Here is a 22,632-nt window from a genome sequence, read left to right as displayed (position 1 = left end):
TTGAAATGTTGCTCATGATATTCGTTAATTAGTGCAGTTGTGGTACCCATATTTACCTACCCTAGGAAGAGGTGTATACATGTCTCAGACACCAATACATTGAAATATCATAGTCAAATTTCAAAATAAGCCAATCAGAAGCCTTGCTTTTAGTACTGTCCTGATTTCCCACATCTAGGTAAGCTATTGTAGAATATTCCAGGCATAGTCAATCAATGAACTGATACAAGTTCCACTGATAAAATGCTTGACAAATTTTTTTTTTCTTGACAAAATTTGTCTGTAATGGCGTTATTGAGTCATTTTATCATAACCTGCGTATCTTTTGCAATCATCAACAATATCACAAGAACATAATTTGTGTACAGAAACAACTAACAGAAACATTTTAGGTCTCATTGTTGCATTGGCATGTAGATGAAGCGAAATAAGCAACAGAGTCAGTGTTCTAGTGATTTTGATTATTTGTATAATAAGAAACAAATGCAAGAATAGATCTCAGAGTAGGCCAGAAGGAAATATCATCTAGTAGCATAGCAGTAACCACTTTGCCTCAATAAATATTGACCAGGAACAATACAGGTAAAAGAAGAAGCAGTTTTCTATGTTTCTTGTCCTCATACAAGGGTTGAACCATGAATAATGGGACTCAACTGTATGCTTCTAGTTTCCCCCTCTCCCTCCTCTTTGAATGCCGGCCACGTAAGCTATTCCATTGTGACATAACAGCTTTTGCTGAGCCAAGTTCGGCACCTTTTGCTAAAAGATGGCAGCAATCTGGATGGCTACAGTGTCAGTGTGTTTACGAAATTGAGGTACATAATTAACAAATTATTATTTAATCCTGGATTTCATCATACAAGAATCAACCCCCCACTCCCTCCACCCTCACCCCAACTAACAGTGCTCCTTAGAACACCACTCACCAATATTTACAGTGGAAAACGTATGAAACCCAAAATACTGAAATCGGTAATTTCAAATCTCCATCTCTCTACATATATAATATAGTATAAATTTAATTTATTCTAGTGTACTCCCTCCCTCCTATGCCTGTAATTGACTGTTTTTCATGTTCTCTGTGTTGTTTTGTCTCTGATAGTAAGGTCGTGTGTGAAAACCTGAAACATGTCAAACATGTGGCTTTGTATTGGAGTTGATGTTGGTGGAACAAACACTGATGCTGTAATTCTCAGAAAGAATGAAGTGCTGAGCTCAGCTAAAGTTCCAACCACAGCAGACGTTACATCTGGTATTACTGGAGCTATCAGCTCAGCACTGACAGAGCTGCCAGAAGAATTTCAACCAAGTCCTACACAATATGTGACGAGGGTCAACATCGGAACCACCCACTTTGTGAATGCCATAGTTCAAAGGAAAGGCCTCACAAAGGTAGCTGTGTTAAGATTATGTGGACCGGCAACTATGGCTATTCCACCTCTGTGTGATTTTCCTGCTGATCTGAGGAAGGCAATAGGTTCAATGCACTTTTTCCTGAATGGAGGCTACCAGTATGATTGTTCTTGTATAACCAGTGTTGATGAGGATGAAGTAAAGAGGGTTGCTAAGGAAGTGCACACAGCAGGTAAGATGGAGTAATTATCAGATGCCAACTCAAAACATGGAAGTGATCCTTTGTTCCCATATCTGGCCAAAAACTGCCACGTCAGGGTAATCTTGTTGTCTTCCCAGACAGCAATTACCTAAAGAGTTTTGACTCCAGTTTAATTAAGTGGCTTGGGTTTGAGCCATGGCAACCTTCTCTGGCAGTTCATTGAATTCATAAACACCTCCACCTCTTGAACAATCAATAGGCTTAATTTCCAGCCACCATTTGGGAAAAGGACTTGCACTACTACCCCAAAGGCACAGGAGGTGGACCTTTAGGGACCAATTAACCCAAGAGAGTGGCAGATTCAAACCAGGCCTAAAATATCAATGGGTGCCAGTGAATTGTCACATAATACAACAACCTGGCAAAATGCTGGGATAGGGAGAGGTGGGGAAGGCATTAAATGGTATGATCATGACCTAATTCCCATTACCTGTGTGGGTAGCAATTTTGCTTATATCATTTTTTGGCTCAGAGGCCTGAATTGAGCAATGGATCCTTTGATAGGTTTTATGGGGATTCGTCAAAAAAGTTTGGATTGGAGGAGACCCTTTCATTCTCACCTAGTTCTTAAGTAATTACCGGCTTTAATAAGCCAATCCTCATTCCAAGCTCTTCTAATCATTACAGAATTAGAACACTGACTTAAACCCTTTTACTGTCCTACTGTAGGTATACACAATATTGTCATTGTCGGAGTGTTCTCCCCTGCCTCCAACAAACAGGAAGTGCAAGTAGCTGAAATCATTAGATCTGCATACCCAGCCATGAGTATGACGCTCTCCCATGAAGTGGGGTTGATAGGATTCTTAGAACGAGAGAATGCTTCTGTCTTAAATGAAAGCCTTAAACCACTTTGCCAGCAGACAGTGAAAGCATTCTGTTCAGCTTTGAGGACTCTTGGTTTGAAATGTCCCTTTTATCTCACACAGAATGATGGAACCATAACAAGGTTATACAGGCAGTAAATATTTAATAACAGTCTAATTTCTTGTTATGAGCGTGGTCCATTTCTCCTGCTTGAGACAATTGTCCAGTTGAGTTGACCAGAAATTCAGTTCTGAGGACAAAGCTGTGGAAAGATTCTTGTGGCATGTGACTAATGCTAGCTTGATTTTAATTTTCAGTTATATTGATTGTCTACCCATTCATGTTGTTACTTGGATCTCTGATATAATAAGCTAAGCTAGTACACCATTTGCAGGGTAATTTTTGGAAATTTTATGACTCCAACCGACCTCTCTCTTTGAGTGCACAAATCACATGCAAGAAGAGAGGTGTCTGTTTACTCAATGCTAGCCATCCTGGACAGCGGCCAATTATGCTGACATTCCTTTACTGCTCTTGCTCTTATCTAGTGCTGAACGAACTCTACACCTCCCAGTGTTTACGTTTGCATCAGGTCCAACAAACAGCATGCGAGGAGCAGCATTCCTGTCTGGGATTCAAGATGCAATAGTCATTGATATTGGAGGAACAACCACAGATGTAGGAGTGCTTAAAGAGGGATTTCCAAGACAAGCATCTACAAGGGTTAAGGTATCTATTAATAGCAGTTATTATAAACTTGGAGTTTAATTCTATGATCTGTTTAATTTTCTCTTGATTTTGTTGGAGCAGCTTTTAAATTTTTCCACATAATTATTTATAGTTTTTATTACCAAACCAAGTTCAATTGCTGCATTTCCTTGGGTTAGAAAATTCTGTCCCTTCCTTCTGACTGCTTATGTTGTTGTAGGTTGTAAACGTGATGGTTTTTTTTATGCTACAACAAATCAAACCATACACAACATATGCAAGAGGATCCACTTTTGTTGCAAATGAGTGACCTGATTAAATAATTAGCCATCTTTAGATGCTTTAAGGTACCTATGACTTCAAAATTACCCATTAGAACACCATTTCAAATGGCATACTGCTTTGTGACATACCAGCACTTACATTAATTATGTCACAAATATAAATTGCAAGGTGCAGGTCCAGGGATTTAATCTAATACTCTGACTCCCAGGAATTGAAGGTGCCTTGAAATTGGTAGGGGAGAGGGTTAAGGTTCAGAAGCTTTGAAACCAAAATGTCCAGATGAGCTCAGAGGGGTAATAGGGGTGCAAACCATGAGAGGGTGTGCATAATTTTTCTGGAACAAACAAATAGTAGGCTGTTAAATGAGAGGTTAAATAGAACTTACTATTTTGTGCTTGAAAATAAATGAAACTAGATTGGAGGTGTAAACACCAACTTCCGAATGCCAGATGTATTGAGTGTGGGTCTTGGAGGTGGATCCCATGTAGAACAGTCTCAAGTTAGTATCTTACTTACTCATGTTACTTTTATTGGTTTTTTAATTATAGTTTTGAGAAATATAAACTTAATGATAACTTCTAAATATTTTCATTTACTTTTTTGTTTATTAAAAAAAAAAATGAATGAATGACAATGGAAACCAAACCTGTTGCATGTTTCAAGTTTGTCTTACTTGGACAAGTCTGAAATTCTGTAAGTAGCCCTGTCCCACCCTTGTAGCAATTCATTGAGCTGTATATAAACAACAGATAGGGGTAAAATTTGCCAATACCTGATGAAAAACTGCACAGGATCTTTGAGGTCTTTAAGATCTTCAAGTCCTTTGAAGTCATTTTTGCAAGAATTATAAAGGTCCTTTGAAAATCCTTTAAGATCTTGATCACTATCTCAAGAGATCTTTATGAAGATCCTTGATGAGATCCTTAGTAAGATCTTCACGAAGATCCTTAACCAATTATCACAAGGGTGTAGGGGTACCCACAGGGTACCCAAGCTCAGGATATGTACCTGCTGGCAAATAATAATAATGTCAATCATTAATAAGGATTAATTTGGACCTTGATCCTTCATTTGGTCTACATATAGAATGGCAAATGAATCACCTTGCCACTCATTTTCAATTGTGCAAAGTTCATAAAGCTAAACCCTTGTGGTGGCCCTCGTGGATTGCCTGTTGTGGTAAAATGTAGCTTCAATCCTTAAGGCATGTGATATTATGTTGACCTCATATAATCATTCATGTAATCATATTTGTAATATCATTGCATCAGGGTGGAGTAACAGTTGGCCCATTAAGCGTTGGCTACAAGTTACATTCTGAAGCCCTGGTTTTTGGTGGAGAGAAAATGACGACTACCGACATTGCTGTCGCTTCTGGTTTCTGTGACATTGGTGACAAGGAAAGAGTGAAGCACATCCCAGAAGAAGTCAGGACTGAAGCATTGGTGGCGATAAAGAGAAAGATTGAAGCTGCAATAGATCGAGTCAAGGTAATAATACATGTATATATATGTCAACGGTAATAACATTTGTTCCAATTAACAAATAATATTACATAATAACCCAAGTTATTCTCCCATTTTGATTGGTTCTCGCCTATGATCTATTAGAGGACAGACGCACGATTGAGGTCAGTCGTTATCATAAATTTTTTCCCTCTTTGTTTTAGAATGGAGGAAAGTTTTGAGAATTTAGATAATATTTTACGTGACTGGGCGAAAGATAAGGTACAAAAAACGTCTTGTGGAGGCATTGAACAGGTACGAGAAGCAGGAAGAAGAAAGACAAAGCCGTTTCCTTCTTAGAAAATGACTCAGAAAAATACTAGAGCAGTCTTAGTCGGCAGTCGAACGAGACTAAACCAAGCACAAAATTGCTCTTGAAATTAGTTCAAGACAAGAAACCATTGCTTTATCTCGAATTTAACAAACCCAATGAGCAAAATGTTTATGAGATTAATTTATTTAAAAAAAACATCAAATTTTCTCAGTCTCAAAATAATTGCTTACACACGTTAGTGTCAGGAAAGAAGCATCAATCAATCAATCAATCAGTCAATCTTTATTTGCACTCACTCTTGCTCAAAGTAAGAAATTACAATGAAAATATTTAAGGTAAAAATTAGAGTACTCGCTGACTGGAATAACCATAGGGGCTAGCGGAACCAGGCAGCCCGGCAGTTAACATCAGCATTGAATAGAAATCTGCAATTTATCGCAGGTAGAAAGTGTCTCTGCCACTACATTGTATCTCAAATGCACTTTGATCGTCACCAACCGCAGAGGAGACAAATTTCCACCGTAACTAACGCTCCTTTCATTCAAAACTCAATGTTGGACATGTTGACCGCAATCGCAAGGTTTCCGAGCGGCTCCAGCAATATTCAAGGCAACGTCCAGGTTTTTTCGGTTCACAGGGGTGCTGTGATGGCAAAAAATGACTTGACTTTTCCAGCATTTTGTCCAAGATTTGAGGATTTCGCAGTTCAATTCTGCTTTCGTTGTAAGTGTTCTATTCCATGCCAAATAACGCTCGATTCAAGTTTGACAGTGGCGTGATTTCTAGTAATCAATTAGATCATGAGCTCGAGATTTTTGACGAGGGCGCAGTCCGAGTCAACTATCACGCATAGAAATCGAGAGCGAATAATCTAATTGTTTTAGTATAAATCTACTAGTCGTTCAAAACTTTATCTAAATCCTCTTCACAGTCACCTCGAACTGAAAACACAAAGAAGCCGCCATCATTCTGTTAACAAGCGCACTCTGCTACGTTACTCACTGTCTACAACAGAATAGATAGTGAGTAGCGTAGCCAATCAGAGAACGGCATTTGTGATAGAACGCTAGTAGATTTATGCTAATGGCTGATAGTGTATGATCACTCAGCCGATCAAATTGCAGCATTTGCGTTAGTGTTCAAGTAGAATTCTACTAATATATGATATTGATGTATATTTTCCTAACAGCTCAGTAGTGAGGACCAACCTGTTATTCTTGTTGGTGGAGGCAGTATTCTTGTGAAACAAGATAAGTCAGAGACTTTAAAAGGAGCGTCTAAAGTAATTTGCCCTCCATACTATCAGGTAATAACCATGGTAACTATATAGCACTAACTCTGATTGGATGGTTATGCAAGACACTCTCTGGTTATTATTGTGGATCCCTGTTAGAAGGGTACGTCTATAGACGTCCTTGTTAGATTGTTATATAAAGGGCACTTTGATTGGATGGTTATATAATACACACTCTTATTGGCTCGTTGGGAGCCGCGGTGGCCTCATTGATGGTTAGTGTGCTCGTCTCCGGAGCGAGCGGTCCTGGCTCGAGCCTGGCCGGGGACATTGTGTTGTGTTCTTGGACAAGACACGTAACTCTCACAGTGCCTCTCTCCCAGGTGCCGAGGCTTGAGATTTTCACGCAAGAACGGAACGTTCGAGGTTAATAAGTTGTTTATTATATGGCTTTCTACTTTTGTTTTACAGGCCCTTAATAGGCCCGTGGGCATCATAGGAGACTTATGCCCTAGAATTAGCCAATCAGAGGGCGCGTTATATCCGCTGCAAACACACACCATATAGCAAATAGCAATTTTAGTCGCCAATGGTCGAGTCTTTGCGAAGAAATAGAATCATGACTGAGGAATTAAAGAAAAAATGTATCTGGAGTACCTCCGGGAGCCACTGCGATGTTTGTTTCTGTGACTAACAAGTGTTCTCCTCCTATTTATGCTTTTTAGGCTGCAAATGCTGTTGGGGCTGCTTTAAGTAAAGTCAGTGGAACATATGATCAAGTAATTCCCATGAACAACACTACCCGTGAAAAGGCACGCGAGGACGCCGAACAAGTGGCACGTGAACGAGCTGTTAAGGAAGGTGCTGACGAACAGACGTTAAAAGTTATTGACGTGATGGACGTACCACTGGCTTATCTGCCTGGAAATGCAGTTCGTTATTATCTGAAAGTTGTTGGAGACTTGGCCGACTGCAAGGCTAAAAGCCCCGAGGAATTGTCTGAGATAGGTATATCTGTGAATGTTTCACGATTCCTTGGAAATATGAATGTTGTGTTTCAGTAGTGACAATTGACAACAACAGAAATATCATCATCATCATCATCATCATCATTATCATATAGTAGACACTTCATTTGTCCTGTTTTCAGACATTTAGTATTTTTCCAGAGTTTAAAAGGCAAGAAACAGACTACTAATTTTTTCTAAGCTCTTACCAGACTTAAAAGTATGTACGCAGACTATAGCAACGCTGAATGGTGTGTGACATTAAGCCTTTAGGGCTCTAGTGTCAGATGGCGTTGCTTCAAGCTACTAAGTAAGGCGGTTAATTCTCTTGGGACCTTTTATTCAAAGGATGGACATTAGGTGACGCGGATTCAGCCAAGGAGTCTTCACCAGTTGAACAAGTCCCTGTTATGTCTGAACAATCCAATGTAGAAGTCGAAGACATGGAGCCAAGTGATCCGTACGTAGACCCGGCATCAGGGGACTGGATACTGAACAAGTTTGATATCGAATGTATCGCCATCGGAGCAGGTATCATGGGGTGTGGTGGAGGAGGTAGCCCTTATATTGGCAGATTGAGGGCGCTGGAGCTTCTCAAGAAGGGCAAGGAAATCCGAGTTATTCATCCTAACAAGTGAGTGAATATTCTGATGATACTGTAATTAATAATATGGGAAGTGATGGGGGATGACGGCGGCGAAGGGGGCGAGAATGATAATGATGATGAAGACGACAGCTACGACGATTGTGGTGACGACGATGAGGACGATGATGGTTACGATGACGATGACGGTGACGGTGAAGATGATGATGGCGATGATAATGATGATGATGATGAGGAGGAGGAAGACTATGATGACGATATCGAGGACGAGAACGAGATTGAGTCCTTTTGCATGTTAGATTATTGGTTATTTTTTTTACTGATTTTCAGATTAGGATCAACTCCCGAACTGACCGGTAGCGTAGCAGCACCAGCCTTTATGGGTGCACCAGCAATCGCCATCGAGAGGTTGTTCAGCGGACGGGAATCCATTGCAGCACTGAAGGCAGCTTCAGGGGTTCTTCTAAGTGACAAGGCATTGAAGGAAAAAGACGCTGGAGATGGTACAAAGGAAGTGGAATATGCTCAAGATTTGATGTCCGCGAAAAATGAGGTACGTGGATTCCCTAGATAGGTAGATAGCCATTATTTTTTTCGCGTGGGAAGGGATGGAGGGAGGGAGGGAGGGGGTTGCTAACGGGAAGGTGGGACGGCATCTTTGTTACTTTCCGAATAATTTTGACGATAAAAGCCTCATTGTGAATGTAACCATTGAAATTGCTAAATAGCTATTGCGTTGTGCTTGCATGTGTCGCTGTTTGTGTAGTTTCTCGAGGGTGACTGAGCTTACAACTTCCTTCACCCACGTTGGTTCTAGGTCAGAAGCTTAAGTTCTATAAACTTTCATTGTAGAGAGTTTCCAATGCAAAATAATGCTTGTCTGCTTGGCTACTAAGAATTCAAAGTGGAATATTTCCAATTTGCTTCTTAACAGTGTCAATCAAACAAGAAGCTCGTCGCTGTCGTGTGCGCCGAGATTGGAGGCGCTAACTCTGTTGAACCCTTAGTAGCAGGTGCAGAGTTAGGACTCCCCATTGTTGACGCGGACGGCATGGGTCGAGCCTTCCCTGAGTTGCAGATGTTTCTGCCGTTTGTTTTTGGTAGCCCACCATACCCTGCGGCAGTTGGAGATGAGAAAGGGAACGTGGTGGCAGTATCTTTTGTTAAAACGTCAAAGCACTTGGAGAATTTCCTGAGAATGAAAGTGGTAGAGATGGGGTAAGAACATCCGCTTTGCAAGTAGTGAATACAATTGCTTTGTGATTGGATGAGACCCGGCAAATTTATTAGTACAGTAATTTTATACCAAAAATTAATACTCGCTTAGCTGGGATAACTGATCAGGTGGAAGATCAAACCAAAAGGCAAATTTAATGTACAAATGCGTTGATAAGCTCGCCCCAGTTTATCTTTGTAACATGTTCACTCCGAAAATTTCGTCCTTTGATCTTCGCGTCGCCACTCAAAACTTGGATCTACCGAAACCAGGAAGTGACTACCTGAAGCGTAGCTTCATTTACAGCGGACATTCCCTTGCATGTGTGCCCTGGTAATAAGTGGGAACTTCGCACTACAAAGTCTCCAGACATCATGTTATTATGATGATGATGTACTGATATTTTTCACCGTGTTATAAATAGAGTTTTTATTTGTTCCTTCGTTCGTTCGTCCGTTCGTCCGTTCTTCCGTTCGTTCGTTCGTCCGTCGTTCATCCGTGCATGAGTAATCTTACGAAAGCTTCAAAAATCAAGGATTATTTATTGCGCTTGCCTAGAGGCTCGTGCAATTTTGAGAGAATTTTCAAATATTACTCGTAGTGTTAACCCTAAGTGCACTTACTGTTACACGATTATAAACACAAAAGATCATTAAATACCTTAAGTTTGTAAAATCTTTCCATATTTTGCATGTATGCCCAGGTAAAAAGTGGTGAGCTGACCTCCTCCAGCCCTCAAACGAGGTCTGTTTCGCTCTAGTGTTTTCTAATCAGCAACCGTTCTCGTGTCTGTTTGTTTCCTTAGCTGTATGGCTGGTTTATCGTTTATATTTGACTGGAAAGATGTTACTGAAGAGAAATTCATCCTGTATTCCCTTAGTCGAACATGGCGTCTGGGGAACACTGTACTTCGTGCAAGACATGACAAGGTGTCCCCCGTGGACAGAATCCTTCAACATGAGAATGGAAAACTTCTGATCACTGGAAAGGTTGTGTATAAATAATCTTTATCCCGAATTGTTGAGCTTGAAAGTATTGGAGGGCAAGATCGATGGATGGATATGCTATCGCGCCTTCGTTCTCCGATTTTCAATTAGGCAGGCAGTCATACGGGTGTGGAGTCGTTTTGTTTCTCCTCAAGCTCGGATTTTCTGGTTTTCCTTTCTTGAAAACCTAAAACGTCTCTATGCCAGTGCAATTCTTTTTTTCTTTCTTTTGCTTAATTCACTCGGAGTTTTACTTCTGTTTTGTGGTGGTGGTTGTTGTTGTTGTTGTTGTTGTTGTTGTTGTTGTTGTTGTAACGATGGTTCACCCCGGACTTTCCACTTGGCCAAGAACACCGCTAAGGCGCTAAGACGAAAGAGAGGGTGGATTAGACTTAGAGGTCGGGAGAAAGCTATTGAAGCTACAGAGACCTCAAGAGACAGGAATCCTGATTGGTCATCTGCCTTATCTATAGAGAGCAGAAGGAGAGGGAGGGGAGGGTGAGAGGTTAAATGCTCGAGAAGATGGTTCGTGAGAGTGATTGGCTGATCACACCCCTTTGAACCACTCAGCTTTAGTTCCTGGCAATAATTTTTATCTGACGTTTCAGATGACTACATAATCTGATTGTTTGCGTGTTTTCTATTTCCCCGCTATTTATATTACACCCTTAGGGTTACAGGCAGCTGTTAATCACACAAGGCCGACGTAGCGTTACACTTGTATTGCTCGCATGATCTCGGTAGCCAGTGATTGTTTAGGATTTAACCCTTTGCGTCCAGTTTTAAGTACAAATTCAATTGAAACCAGTTTCTCAGAGATTGGTGAGGAATTTATGACAACCAGTTAGTTGAATCTTGATGTATATATTTGTAGATCGCTGATGTGAGCCGTGGAACCGAAGGTGGTTTCAACAGAGGAAGGCTAACTATCGAAGGCTCTGGGAAGTTCAGTGATTTAACACTCGGTATCGAATTCCAGAATGAAAATTACGTGGCATTCTTCATGAAGTCTGATGGTACCAGAGATATTCTGGCCACAGTTCCTGATCTGATCTCGTTAGTCGATGAAGATACAGGCGAGCCAGTCGCAACAGAGGAAGTCCGATACGGTCTGCGAGTGGCTGCTATTGCCATGCCCTGCTTTCCGCGCTGGGATACCCCGGAGGGATTGGCAGCCGGCGGCCCGGTGGCTTTTGGGTATCACGATGTTGCTTACAGTCCCATCGCTTCTTATGAAAAGCACCTTCCCATCCCGACCCTAGAGATTAACTAATTTGGTTTGCTATGAGCAAGCAAATAAATTGATGAATACGGCCAGGTTAACGAGAAAATTTTTAACTACTTAGAGAAAACTTATAAAAGTAGCTGTCATTTTGAAAAAATGTTAATTCCATGAAATGGAGGCACACAAACAAAACGGGTTCGTTTAGTCACTGACTTTTAGATAAACTCATTGAAAACTTTTGGTTTCATAAAAAATACTCCTGTGAACTGTTTTACAATAGATAGATAACTATTAACGTAGCTCTCATTTTGGAAAAATGCAACTAAGTTTTAGTTTGGTATTATTTATTTAGACATAAATGCCACCAAGAGATCGTGGCAATGAATAACAACAGCGATCCGCGAAGGATGGGATACACGTTCTTTCGTTCTCGTGTACGTTTCAATTACAATTATCCTTTAGGCTTCTAACCTTCTTTGCACTCAGACTCAGTTTTTACAAATGACGTTTTCACCACTGCTCAGCCAATTTTACTCTCTATAGATCTTCCCAACCCGTCCTCGCCACCCTCGTGGTTATCTGCAGTTTTTCTGAAGAACAGTTGTGCGCGCCAAAATTTCATCTAGACGTCAGATTGGTTAATAAATACCTCTTACTAACCGAGTTCGATTTATGGCCCAAGCGCAAAGCGCGCGGGCCTTAAATCGAAGGGGAAAAAAAACGAGGATCCGTGATTTACAGTAGGGACCGAGAAGACGAGGTTAGTAAGATATTTATTATATCTCTACTGTGTGCCTGACGCGTGTTCGTGAACTATTTCTATTCACACGGAACGGCTTCAAATTTGTGACGCACGTAAAAAGCAAAACGAGCCAATTTGAAATCGTTTTTAAGTTGTTAGCACACTTTAATACACAATTGCAATTTAGAGTAAAAGAAAGTTTTAAACTTTTACTTGCTATAAAAGTCAAGACCACTTGGCGATAAATCACGGAACAGTTTGGCAACAAAAACAAATTTAAATTTTAGGGGGCCGTACAGGAGAATACTGCCCGCTAAATTGACTAATCACAACGCGCGTACTAACTGGAGATATAATAAGTACGTCTTAATTACCGAGTTCGAGGTCCGTAGTAGAAGGTACAGACCAAGAAAATTTTGCCCTTCAATGAGATAAAGAGGATCCGTAAGTTACATTACAGACCAAGAAAACGAGGAAAATATGGCCATTACTTTATTACTGGGGTGAAGTGGAATCTAATCATCGATCATTCATTTTACGATAACTGCAGAAATTCTCGCGCGCTCATTGGCTAATTTTCTTTGACAATAAGCGGACAGACACGAGAATTTGTAATTTATGCGATGCGTCAACGAGCAAGAGCGGACAATTTGTTATTTCTTATTTGTTATTAGTGACGTCAGTTTTAATGCGTCTATCCTGTTATTGACAATGCATTTCGACATAACATTGTCAAAGTAGTCTGCGGATCCACTCGGCGATCGCCTCGTGGATCCACAGCTACTTTGACAATGTTATGACGAAATTCATGATCAATGACAGGACAGACGCAAGAAAAACTGACGTGAATTTGTTAAATTGCTCGGACAACAGCGCAGTAAGCCGGTCAAATTGATTAATCACGGGTATGCAGCAACAACAATAGCAACAACCAACCATTTATTTGCCACAGAATGTAGAATAAGTGAAGCAGTGAGTAAAATTAATAAGGCAAAAAACTACTCAGAATAGCAGATAGTAAACGAGCTGTGTAGTCACACAAATTTACAAACTTTATCAGAGTACGTTGTAAAGCACAAGACAAACATTAAATAAGTGGATAAATGAAAAAAGAAACGAGAAAAGTGAACTAGATAAAATAAATTAAATTAAATAAATATACATTTATATAGCGCCATTTTCCACTAATTGTCCATGGCGCTTTACAATACTTTAAAATTAAAATCCTAATTCTTTAAAAACCTAAAATCCTAAATCCTAAAAGTTAAAATCCTAAGAATTAAATATGCTATATAATACAATTAGGCTACAAATAAAAAGTAAAAACTACAAATCAAATGCACGCTTAAAAAGATAAGTCTTAAGATTAGCCTTAAAAACTGCCTCTGATGATGAAAGTCTGATCTGGAGGGGTAGTTTATTCCGGAGCCTTGGTGCCGCCACGGAAAAAGCCCTTTCACCACTACGTTTTAAGATTTGCTCTAGGCTCATCAAGCAACCTGTTGTTTGAAGATCTTAGTGTCCGACCAGAAATGTTAAATCGCAGTAGGTCTCTAATGTAATTAGGGGCCAGTCCATTCAGAGCTTTGTAAGTTAACAACAATATTTTGAAAATAATCCTAAAATGAACTGGCAACCCATGTAAGCTCCTTAGTATTGGTGTGATGTGTTCCTGCCTTCTAGTCAAGGTAACAAGGCGAGCTGCTGAGTTCTGTACAAGCTGAAGTCTATTAATCAGATACTTTGGGAGACTGTACAGTAGGGCGTTACAATAGTCCAAACGCGATGTTATGTAAGCGTGAACAATGGTCTCAGTAGTACTCTGGGATAGGTATCGCCTAATTTTAGCTATACTACGAATGCGGAAAAATGCGCTCTTACAGGTTATTTTAACGTGTTCTTTGAAATCCAAACATTGATAATGATAGAAGCAGTATTTGTATCTATGTGCTTTAGAAAACATTAAATAATAGTCGGCTTTAAACATAAATACTCAAGAAATTTTTTTGTTATCGCTTGCTTAGAGATCGCTCAGACTTTTTAATTCTTCATTCAGATTACTCCAAATAGAACTGAAGACCACAAAAGTGCAAGTTATATTTGCCGTAACTAGTACTAATAGTCTTGTTGGGTCTTAAAAAATGCCAATACATCAGCTTCAACACAAGCTGCGTAGCCTTCACGATGATATGCACTGAAGGTGTCAGGAGTAAAGAACTGACAAGCTGTGATGTGATGAGGAAATCTACCGAGAGAAAATGAAGAAATATATTGGCAACTGTTTCTATCGCAACAAAGACAGCAGCAGCCAGTTAGTCTGTCGGCTTCCTGTTCGGCAATCTCCGGGCTTTTCCCCCACTTTTTGTGGTCGGGATCATCTAGTTCGACGCCAAACAATGTCCAAAGTTTTGGTTGCTCGGTGACGATTCTTTTTAATGGAATGCTCTCAGATGGGTGTCTTGGTGCAACAAATAGTATCTCTCCTTCGCCTATTTGGTTATCTTCCTCGTCATAGTAATGAACTCGGAACCTATAACTTCTTGGTCTTTGATGTGACTTCATCTTCAGGAAGTGCACTCTGATATCTTCGTTGATATCCCTGCCACTTATTCCTGTAAAAGAGCAGTGGAGTTTTTCCCTTGCCATCTTTAAAGCGTGGATTAACGAATCGGCATACTTGTCGCCACCAGGGTTACAGGAACCATCAAATATGACAATTTTCTGTAACTTTTTGTCAAGCAGTGGAAGTAAGGCAAGGTTCTCAAAATGCCCTCCGTCACTGAGTCGCAGTACTGGTGGTGAATTCGTGCCCACATTATTGATGTTTAAAAATCCACGAAAGAAGCGAACAAAGAAAATGTGGGTGACACACCATCTATCAAAGCAACCAAATCCCAAAATGTTACTAAACTACTACTTTTTCTGAACTACAATAACATATGACATCTATGGTGATAATGATGTCAGTCGTCTACGTATTAGGCAAACGACTTGCTGCTGCTAGCGTAGTAATGCTCATGTGATAATAATGATGATGTTTGGACCTGATAATGGTGATGATGATGGTGGTGGTGGTGATGGGTGATGCGGGTGAAGATGGTGGTGAGGGTGATGCAGGGATGGTAGGTAATCTAAAACTGTACCTGACAAAACGTTCCATTTTTCCTGGCTGGATAGACCCAGTATTGAGCACAGCTAGACTAGCTAACAATACAGCTACCGCCATGTGGAGGAGCACTAAGTATACCACCCATTCTTTGCTGTTTCCCAACCAGTAGACAAATGGTAAGGCAATCAGAGGAGTAATACATGAGATTTCAACCAGGATTCGTGTAATCTGGAATAATAAAAAAATACGAATTTTCTAAACGTAAGGAAAACTGAGCGTCCTACTTAACCGACTCACGCCGTTAGAATTGATCCCAGTTTCCGTAGCTCTTAGATACGTTAGCAGCATTTTCAAGCCGCCCTGGATATGAAGCAAGTCTAAGATAACACGCTACTTCATCACAACGTCACACGCTAGCATAGAATTTGCTCGAGACAGACATGAGCTGTGAGAGCAAAAAACTGGCCAAAGAGCAGAACGCAATGAGTATGGCCCTGTGTCATTGGTTTGGCGTCCTTCAGTTGACAGAGCCACTGAAATTTGTTACCAGGCTCATAATAGATTAATCGACATCGTTACTCCCATACATTTTTATTAGCCTATCAGACTCAAACAAGCTAAGCAATCTCCAGTTTTGTCATTTTTGCCATGGCAAGGTGTGCAGCCTACCCATGCCAAGGTGCAAGTTCTTTGTCGGTACCTTCCTTACAGATGATCATTGTCTTTCTGGTGTGTATTTCTAAGCCGTCATTCCATGCTAACATTGAGAGTCATGTGTCATCCCTACTCAGTGGCCTGGCCTTGAACGTTTGGGAAGTCGATACGACCTGCATACCCTGATAGGGACAAGCCTTCCCTACCACGTGTAAGTATAGCACTTTCCAAAGGGCTTGATTATGTTAAGCATGATCCTGTTGATAATAATGACGATGCTGATCACGTACCTTCTCCTTCCAGCCTATTTTAGCCTCTGGACACTCATCACACACGATCTCCTCTCCCATCTGAATTCCCATCAAAGCAAACAGGTCCAATATCGTATCTAGGCGACTCTGGCATCCTTCCTTGTCAAAGCTTACAGCTGCTCCAGATACGGCCATTGCTACAGACAACTTCATGAGGTGTGAATGGAAACGGCCTGCAAAATAACGTGCTAGAATTTCCCCATTTTCTACACCTGTGCCTATAACTTTGACTCCTTCTGACGAGAATGTTATCAGCTGATAAACGTGGTCGTCTCCACCTGCAATCTGCCAGTCGTTAACTGTAATGTTGCTGATAAATACGGGTGATATGTCTTCGAGATCTTGGAGTGTTACCTCGTCGTCCGTATCACCAACCCTTCTGAATTGGTCATCTATTGGTCGCCCGCACCAGTGAAAGATATCCCCACACCGGATTTTAGCTCCGTGCATGAAAAACGCGTTGGTCAACCGATACCTGAAAAAGGGAGCAAATAAGCTGCGTTTCTTTCAATAAATCGATTATCTCAAATTTAGTTTTATCTTTATAAAGACTAGACTAGCATAGCTATTCGCGGGCCAGTCCAACTGTAAAATGTAGATTTTATTGAGAAATAAAATGATGAAAAAATGATGAATTATGTGTGCAGAATTTCCATTAAAACATATTAATCTAACTAAGAACTGCACGAACTGGAATGGGCAACGATTCCTCTTCTTGCGTTTTATCTAATACAAATAACCCTGAAAAAAAAAACAGGCTTGAACGGGATTCGTAGCCATGACCTCTGCGATACTGGTGCAACTGAGCTATCAACGAAGCCAGCTGGGAGCTGTTATCTTGCTAGCTAGAGAGTTCACTCTTATGTCTTGTGTTTGAGTTAGCACAAACCTGTAGTAGACGTTGAACAGAGATTGTTGAAGCGACCTAACGACTGGAAAGAAGATGAAAAACAAGGCACACACTATCAACACCGGATAGAAGACGTCATCAGAATACACTACTGTTCCCATCAACTTAACCTTGAACACTTTCCAGCTCAAAACATATGTGTAGACATAAGAACGAAGGCATAAACCAGCGCTTTTACGAATGACGGGGAAGAAGAACGGAAACACGAGAGAAATGAAGAAAATGAGATATCTGACCCACATTTTCGACGGCCATAGAATATCGTGTGCAATCCATGGAAATAGAGTAAAAGCGAATACCAGTCCACTCAGGGTTGAGAGCAATTTCAAGGGACCTCTGTATTTCATCAGAGTTCTGCGTCTTGAAAGCATGTAGCACGCAAGAGAAACTGTCGCAGTAATTGTAAAGAGCAGCATTTGGTTGACAGGGGGTTGGCAGCCATTGTAGAGGTCCATCATCAGTACCGAAGACGAAGTATCCTGTTGTACACCATGCGAAGAAGTACAGTTCTCTCTCAATATTTCACCAAAGAGGAAGTCTATGGCTGCGGCTACAGGAAGTGCATACGGAAGCCAAAGCGTACATGGCAAAAAACACACAACACAGAGCACAACCAATATAAGCAGTATTGACTGACAAATTCCCAAAACGGGATTCTGCCAACTGCATAGGTACCCAGCATTGGTTCGCATCCGTTCAAAGAATTCGTTATGCCACGTCTTTTTGTTGTTCCACTTGTTAGTTTCTTGCCGATATTTCCAGTCCATGAAAGCCGCACCAGTGAAGCCTCCCCCAGAAACACAGCTTAAATATTCCAAAGGAACGTCATCTTGTAACATTCTACGCAGAGCACCAGAGCAAAATGCGGCTGACCGAATGCCTCCCCCGGAAAATGCAATGCCAGTCGTCTTCCTCGTGTTTCTAGTGGTGGTTCCACTCTGTTGGATTGTTAGGCCAGGATCCAAGGCATGGTTAGTTTTTATCGGTAGAAAGTCATTAGACACACTGGGCAGGCTTATCTTCACAGATGGAACCTCAATTAGTGGAATAACAATGCTCTCCTCCGGCTGATCTGTCAAACTCTCTGTTACTGTATGTTCCATCTGTGAAAAGAGAAAATGCTATTATTGTTTTAAAATGAGATTCACAGGGTCTCACGTACCGAAAATAAAATATTTGAGCTGCTTTTGAAAGAGAAAAACGAAATTGTCAATTAATATATACTGTAGCCGCCGCCTTTTCTTTGGGGGGGGGGAGCGTTGCGTGACATCCCAAAAAACGGCTGCGAAGGGCGGGAGACTACCTTTATGGGGCAACTTTCAAATCCTTGTTACAATGAAACTTGAGTAACTTGTTAATATTGACGATTTAAAAGTGTTAATTCGTTTACTTTTAAAGGGGAATTAATGCGAGGGCATATTCCCACCAAGAAAACATATCAGTGAACGCTTTCCTTTCCGCGCTTTTCCACAGTTTCAAAGCGGATTACATGTAAAATTTATATTTTAGGAAGTTAGGGTATTGAAAACCAATTTTGCCGACGTTCCTACTGTGTCCCTATTTGTTGCTTTAAGTTCTGCTGTAAACGCCGTCTTTGATTTTCGGTGTTAAAAAAAATAAGTCTTGAAAAAATTGGGTTGACATGAGGTCGGGTTGTTTAAAGTCCGATTAAGCTAACCCAATATTGCATTAGGGAGAATTTTGATTTCAGTTTTGTAACTTTTCGGCGAGCTTTTGTGTTGTTTGTCCTTCCGGTTGAGATTGAATAATCTCAAACTATACTAAACAGAAGCAGGTAAAAACATTTTTATACAGCCTAATACCTTCGGTTAACTTTTAATCCTGGGTTAGCGTTGAATGGCTTCTGAACAACCGGGTCGCAAATCTCTCAGCCGCTCAGTGGATCTTTGAATATTAAGCTATTAACCCTTGACTTCTCGACCAGTCGTACACAGAAAACCGTTTTCAGTAATAATTATCGATTATCGAAAATCAATCGCTCGCCCTTCTGTCATCTCAAACACATCTTTCACGTAGAACTTTGAATACCAGGCTGATATGCAACTGAGCAAACACGTGTTCAGTTGAAAAGAAATAAAACCATAATTCCTCCAGAATACGATCACCTTCAGTTCGCCTTTATTTTCGATTCACTTGAACAAACGCGGGGTAGTTAGTAGCAAAAGAATTTTGCTACGTGACTTTTCATAATGCAATATTAAATAAGGTTTCAATTCTGTTTGTATCGCTGATGGCCGCCATCAGTTGCTTCAGAAATTTACAGACGATTCTTACGGCATTTCCGCGATCGAATCGCTCAAACAATCTACAAGTCACTACACTAAAACCATAACACTCACCTTTGTAAATCTGGAATGAGAGAAACTGCCAAATCCACGACGAAAACAGTTTTAATAAATAGAATATCACTAGCACTTCCGTAAATACCGAAAACATAGCTTAGTAACCAGCCCTTCAATACATGTTTTCACGTCACGAAATTAAAGTCAGCGATCAGTTATGCCCCTCGCCAATGGTGAATATGGTTTAACCAGGGGCGGGGCAGAAGACTCCTGAAATTTTTGTACTGGATCATCCAACAAAAATTGACGTCACATCCGGTTTAAACGGTGCCGCGCAGCTCGTTTCACAAAGCGAAAAAATGGCGTTTCGATTGGGGAAGATTTTCTTCTATTTGCAAACCATCAGGTCCGTGTCCTTCCATACTGAGGATAGAAATATCGTGAAGGCACATTTCTTCGACTTTTGAAGCAAAACTGTTGGCAAAAGAGAACACTTTAGTATTGTTTTGAAGGAAAATAACGGAGAGCCTTGTGTTATCGAATGGCGGATTTTACACATATTCAAAACTGGTGTTGTTCCGACTTTTGGTTCTTATTGTTCGTGATTCGGTGATAACACTAAGTGCAATAGCCTATAATGTTAACAACAACCTGGATGAAGTATTGCTGGCCATAGTTTGCACTGTGCACAACGGGAACATATTTAACAGAAGCCGTTTTTTTCTGAAAGTGAACACAGTTGAAGCTCTGTATCCACGTGCGTGTGGTGGAAAAGACATGCTGAAGCGTATACTCAAGGTTAGTATCCTATTTCCATATCTCTTGCTGAATACGGTTTTTCTCTGTAAGAAATAAGCAATGTTGAGAGTTAGAGGCGAGCTTTGGAGATATCCGATTTCCCCGAAGAGATCAACAAAGGGGTGAAGCACTCTCCCACAAATTTTCTGGGAGTACCCCTCCGGGTACTGTGAAACTGTTCATAAATATACATGTATGCTGGACAGAATTCAAATTTTATCCAGTGGTCAATTGTATATTCCTCTGTATTGTCTGAACTGCAATGCTGGCCTAGGGATCAACTTCTTTGGGCAGTTACAAAAGAGGGGGGTTGGCCTGTTTATAGGGTTAGCTCCTTAGCCCTTAACTTTGCCTCCGCTTTTGACAGGTACCCACTTCTACTGTGACCCGGGGCGGGGGGTACTCCGTTATTTGCACTATAGGGATATGTGTGGCCCCAAAAGGTATGGTTTTTCAGTCGTTTTGGTCATAAATAGGGTATCAGTTTTGGCCATTTTGGCCTTAAATAGGATATGGGTCGCACTCTAGTCTTGAATTGGGTAATGTTGTTTAGAAGAAGCTACTTGTTCATCATTAGTGATAAGACCATAAACAAAAGGCTGTCAAAAATTATGTTTAGGGCAACTGTGTCAGCTACCATGGTGGTAAATAGGTTATCGAATTTTTATTCTGGTAATAAATAGTGTAGGGAGAATCGCAGATTTTGGTAGTCATAATTAATTAGTTAATTTGACTATTTTGAGATTTTAAAGATATGTTCTATATATCAAATTGACTCAACAAGAGGGAATAATAGGCCGCTGGTGATTGTTTTCACAGTTTTTTTAGTTCTTCCAAAGATCTGTTCACAACACCTCATCTTCTGTTAATCTGGTGGAGATACAATGTAGCTCTGTAGCAACGGGATCTTTGTTCATTATTTGATCAATGTTTAAATGGCATCTACCTTCCATCTTGTAAAGAAAGAATGAAAAATGGCTGTCTCATACGCATGCATCAAATAATTCACAAAGGTCAGTTGTGATTGCTCCATTGTGGGTGGGCTGAGAATTCTAGCTTGGTTTGATCTTAAAGTGATTGTTTGCCATTTATTTCCCCATGCATTTGGCTGAATATGACCCTGCATGACTATTCAAAACCCTTATTGAATAATCAAATGGGCAATATCCCTCTTTGTTTGAGTTTCCCTCAGTCATTCAATCACAGTGGGTTTTGCTGAGTTAATTTTCTTTTCTTTGTAAATTGATATTTCTGCTTTAAATTCTAAATCTAGGCATCATATGACAGTCGCCATGCGAAGAGTTGTCCCAGTTAGCCAAGCCAAAGTGTTTATATAAAGAAAAGTTGCCCTGCCTGTCAGGGTGCCAAGGCGTGACATGAGCCAAGGCTAGACAACTCACCCACCCCTGTTGTCTTGCAGGCGAGACAGGTTCATGATCCTATAATTTATGTAAACAGCTGGTTGAATTTTCAAAGAAGTAAATGAAAAGTTAGCTTGGCCAGGGTAACTCAGGAGAAGGGTTGTCTTGGGTACCCAAGACCATATAAATGGTCCCTAGTAGGGCCATTCTATTTTATTTCCACACTCTCTCTTCCTTTGTTGACATGAGCTTTAGACGGAGCTATGAAAGAGTTATTTCTGCACTTTTATCTTTTCTGTTAGGTGGTAAATATTGACTTATTTAGTGAGTGTGGCTGGGGGAAGGGGGTGTGGATATAAAATGGAATATCTCTAGTCAGCTCTGGGCCCAAGTTGTGTGTTGTCTAACTGATTATACAAACTATACTTTCCAAAATCTTTATGGGTCGGTGTTTGAGAGGATCATCTTATATGTTCATCACTACAGTGGAAGCTTGCCTTATGGCCACCCCATTCACATAGCCACCTTGTTATTACGGCCACTTGATTCTGGCTTGAACAAAGGCTCAGTCAGTCGGTCATTTTCTTATTTAAAAGAACCCCTTTAACCACACTGTTAATGTGGTCAGATTTTTGTGGGCCAGTAACCGGATTAACAGAGTTCCACTGTAATTTAAAATTGTCAGTATTGGTTGTTTTAAGAATAGTTGTACGTCACAGAGGTGAAAATGAATTTGAGCTATTACCCACAAAACAAAATTCTGGATCGTACATTTTAGGAGTAATATACAAAATTTATAACAAGCATCAGGCATCACTTTGATAGTGAAGTCCCATAACTCTATTATTTGGAGATTGGTTATCCACTATCCCTGAAATTACCAAGGCTGACATCTCTATTATCATGTCATCAAAGCCATATTTTGACACCTACTGTACCAAACACAGTTTCCTTAAGCAGTAACAAGAGTCTTTCTTT

The 22,632-nt window shown here is 40.5% G+C and overlaps 2 protein-coding genes across 3 annotated transcripts in view; one reads left to right on the top strand and one right to left on the bottom strand.

Moving 5' to 3' along the window:
- LOC145483934 (uncharacterized) overlaps nt 1–11,520 on the top strand; it is a 12,808-nt gene extending 1,288 nt beyond the window's left edge. The window contains exons 2-13 of the mRNA XM_081462505.1: nt 1,103–1,585; nt 2,285–2,564; nt 2,971–3,151; nt 3,831–3,914; nt 4,687–4,905; nt 6,384–6,500; nt 7,154–7,436; nt 7,784–8,069; nt 8,370–8,592; nt 8,974–9,257; nt 10,061–10,244; nt 11,116–11,520. Of these exons, the coding sequence (XP_081318631.1) occupies nt 1,129–1,585; nt 2,285–2,564; nt 2,971–3,151; nt 3,831–3,914; nt 4,687–4,905; nt 6,384–6,500; nt 7,154–7,436; nt 7,784–8,069; nt 8,370–8,592; nt 8,974–9,257; nt 10,061–10,244; nt 11,116–11,514 (2,997 nt within the window). The 5' untranslated portion in view covers nt 1,103–1,128 and the 3' untranslated portion in view covers nt 11,515–11,520. The remainder of the gene's footprint in view (nt 1–1,102; nt 1,586–2,284; nt 2,565–2,970; nt 3,152–3,830; nt 3,915–4,686; nt 4,906–6,383; nt 6,501–7,153; nt 7,437–7,783; nt 8,070–8,369; nt 8,593–8,973; nt 9,258–10,060; nt 10,245–11,115) is intronic.
- Nucleotides 11,521–13,257: 1,737 nt separating this feature from the next.
- LOC145483935 (uncharacterized) lies at nt 13,258–19,718 on the bottom strand. Of its 2 annotated transcripts, none has more exons than XM_081462506.1 (6): nt 19,553–19,718; nt 17,172–18,295; nt 16,262–16,757; nt 15,352–15,545; nt 14,123–15,083; nt 13,258–13,337 (listed from the first exon to the last, which is right to left on the bottom strand). In XM_081462506.1, the coding sequence occupies exons 2-5, from the start codon at nt 18,293–18,295 to the stop codon at nt 14,324–14,326; spliced, it is 2,574 nt and encodes an 857-aa protein (XP_081318632.1). In that variant the 5' UTR covers nt 19,553–19,718; the 3' UTR covers nt 13,258–13,337; nt 14,123–14,323. The 2 variants fall into 2 exon arrangements, with proteins under 2 accessions (XP_081318632.1, XP_081318633.1); XM_081462507.1 differs by lacking the exon at nt 19,553–19,718 and adding an exon at nt 18,496–18,527 and having other exon boundaries at nt 17,172–18,428.
- Nucleotides 19,719–22,632: the final 2,914 nt, after the last annotated feature.

The sequence above is a fragment of the Orbicella franksi genome, chromosome 4 (genome assembly GCF_964199315.1).
Source record: "Orbicella franksi chromosome 4, jaOrbFran1.1, whole genome shotgun sequence".
NCBI classification, from domain to species: domain Eukaryota; kingdom Metazoa; phylum Cnidaria; class Anthozoa; order Scleractinia; family Merulinidae; genus Orbicella; species Orbicella franksi.
Note: the sequence above shows the minus strand (reverse complement) of the source record. Positions and strands in the feature narration are given on the sequence as shown.

Bases quoted from the DNA above. Each gene is read 5' to 3' on its own strand.
- LOC145483935 (XM_081462506.1), bottom strand. From the start codon at position 18,295: ATGGAACATACAGTAACAGAGAGTTTGACAGATCAGCCGGAGGAGAGC. The intron at 16,758-17,171 runs GTTTGTGCTAAC...TCCCTTTTTCAG, and splicing joins CTGTTCAACGTCTACTACAG to GTATCGGTTGACCAACGCGT. The intron at 15,546-16,261 runs GTACGTGATCAG...TTATTATTCCAG, and splicing joins AAATAGGCTGGAAGGAGAAG to ATTACACGAATCCTGGTTGA.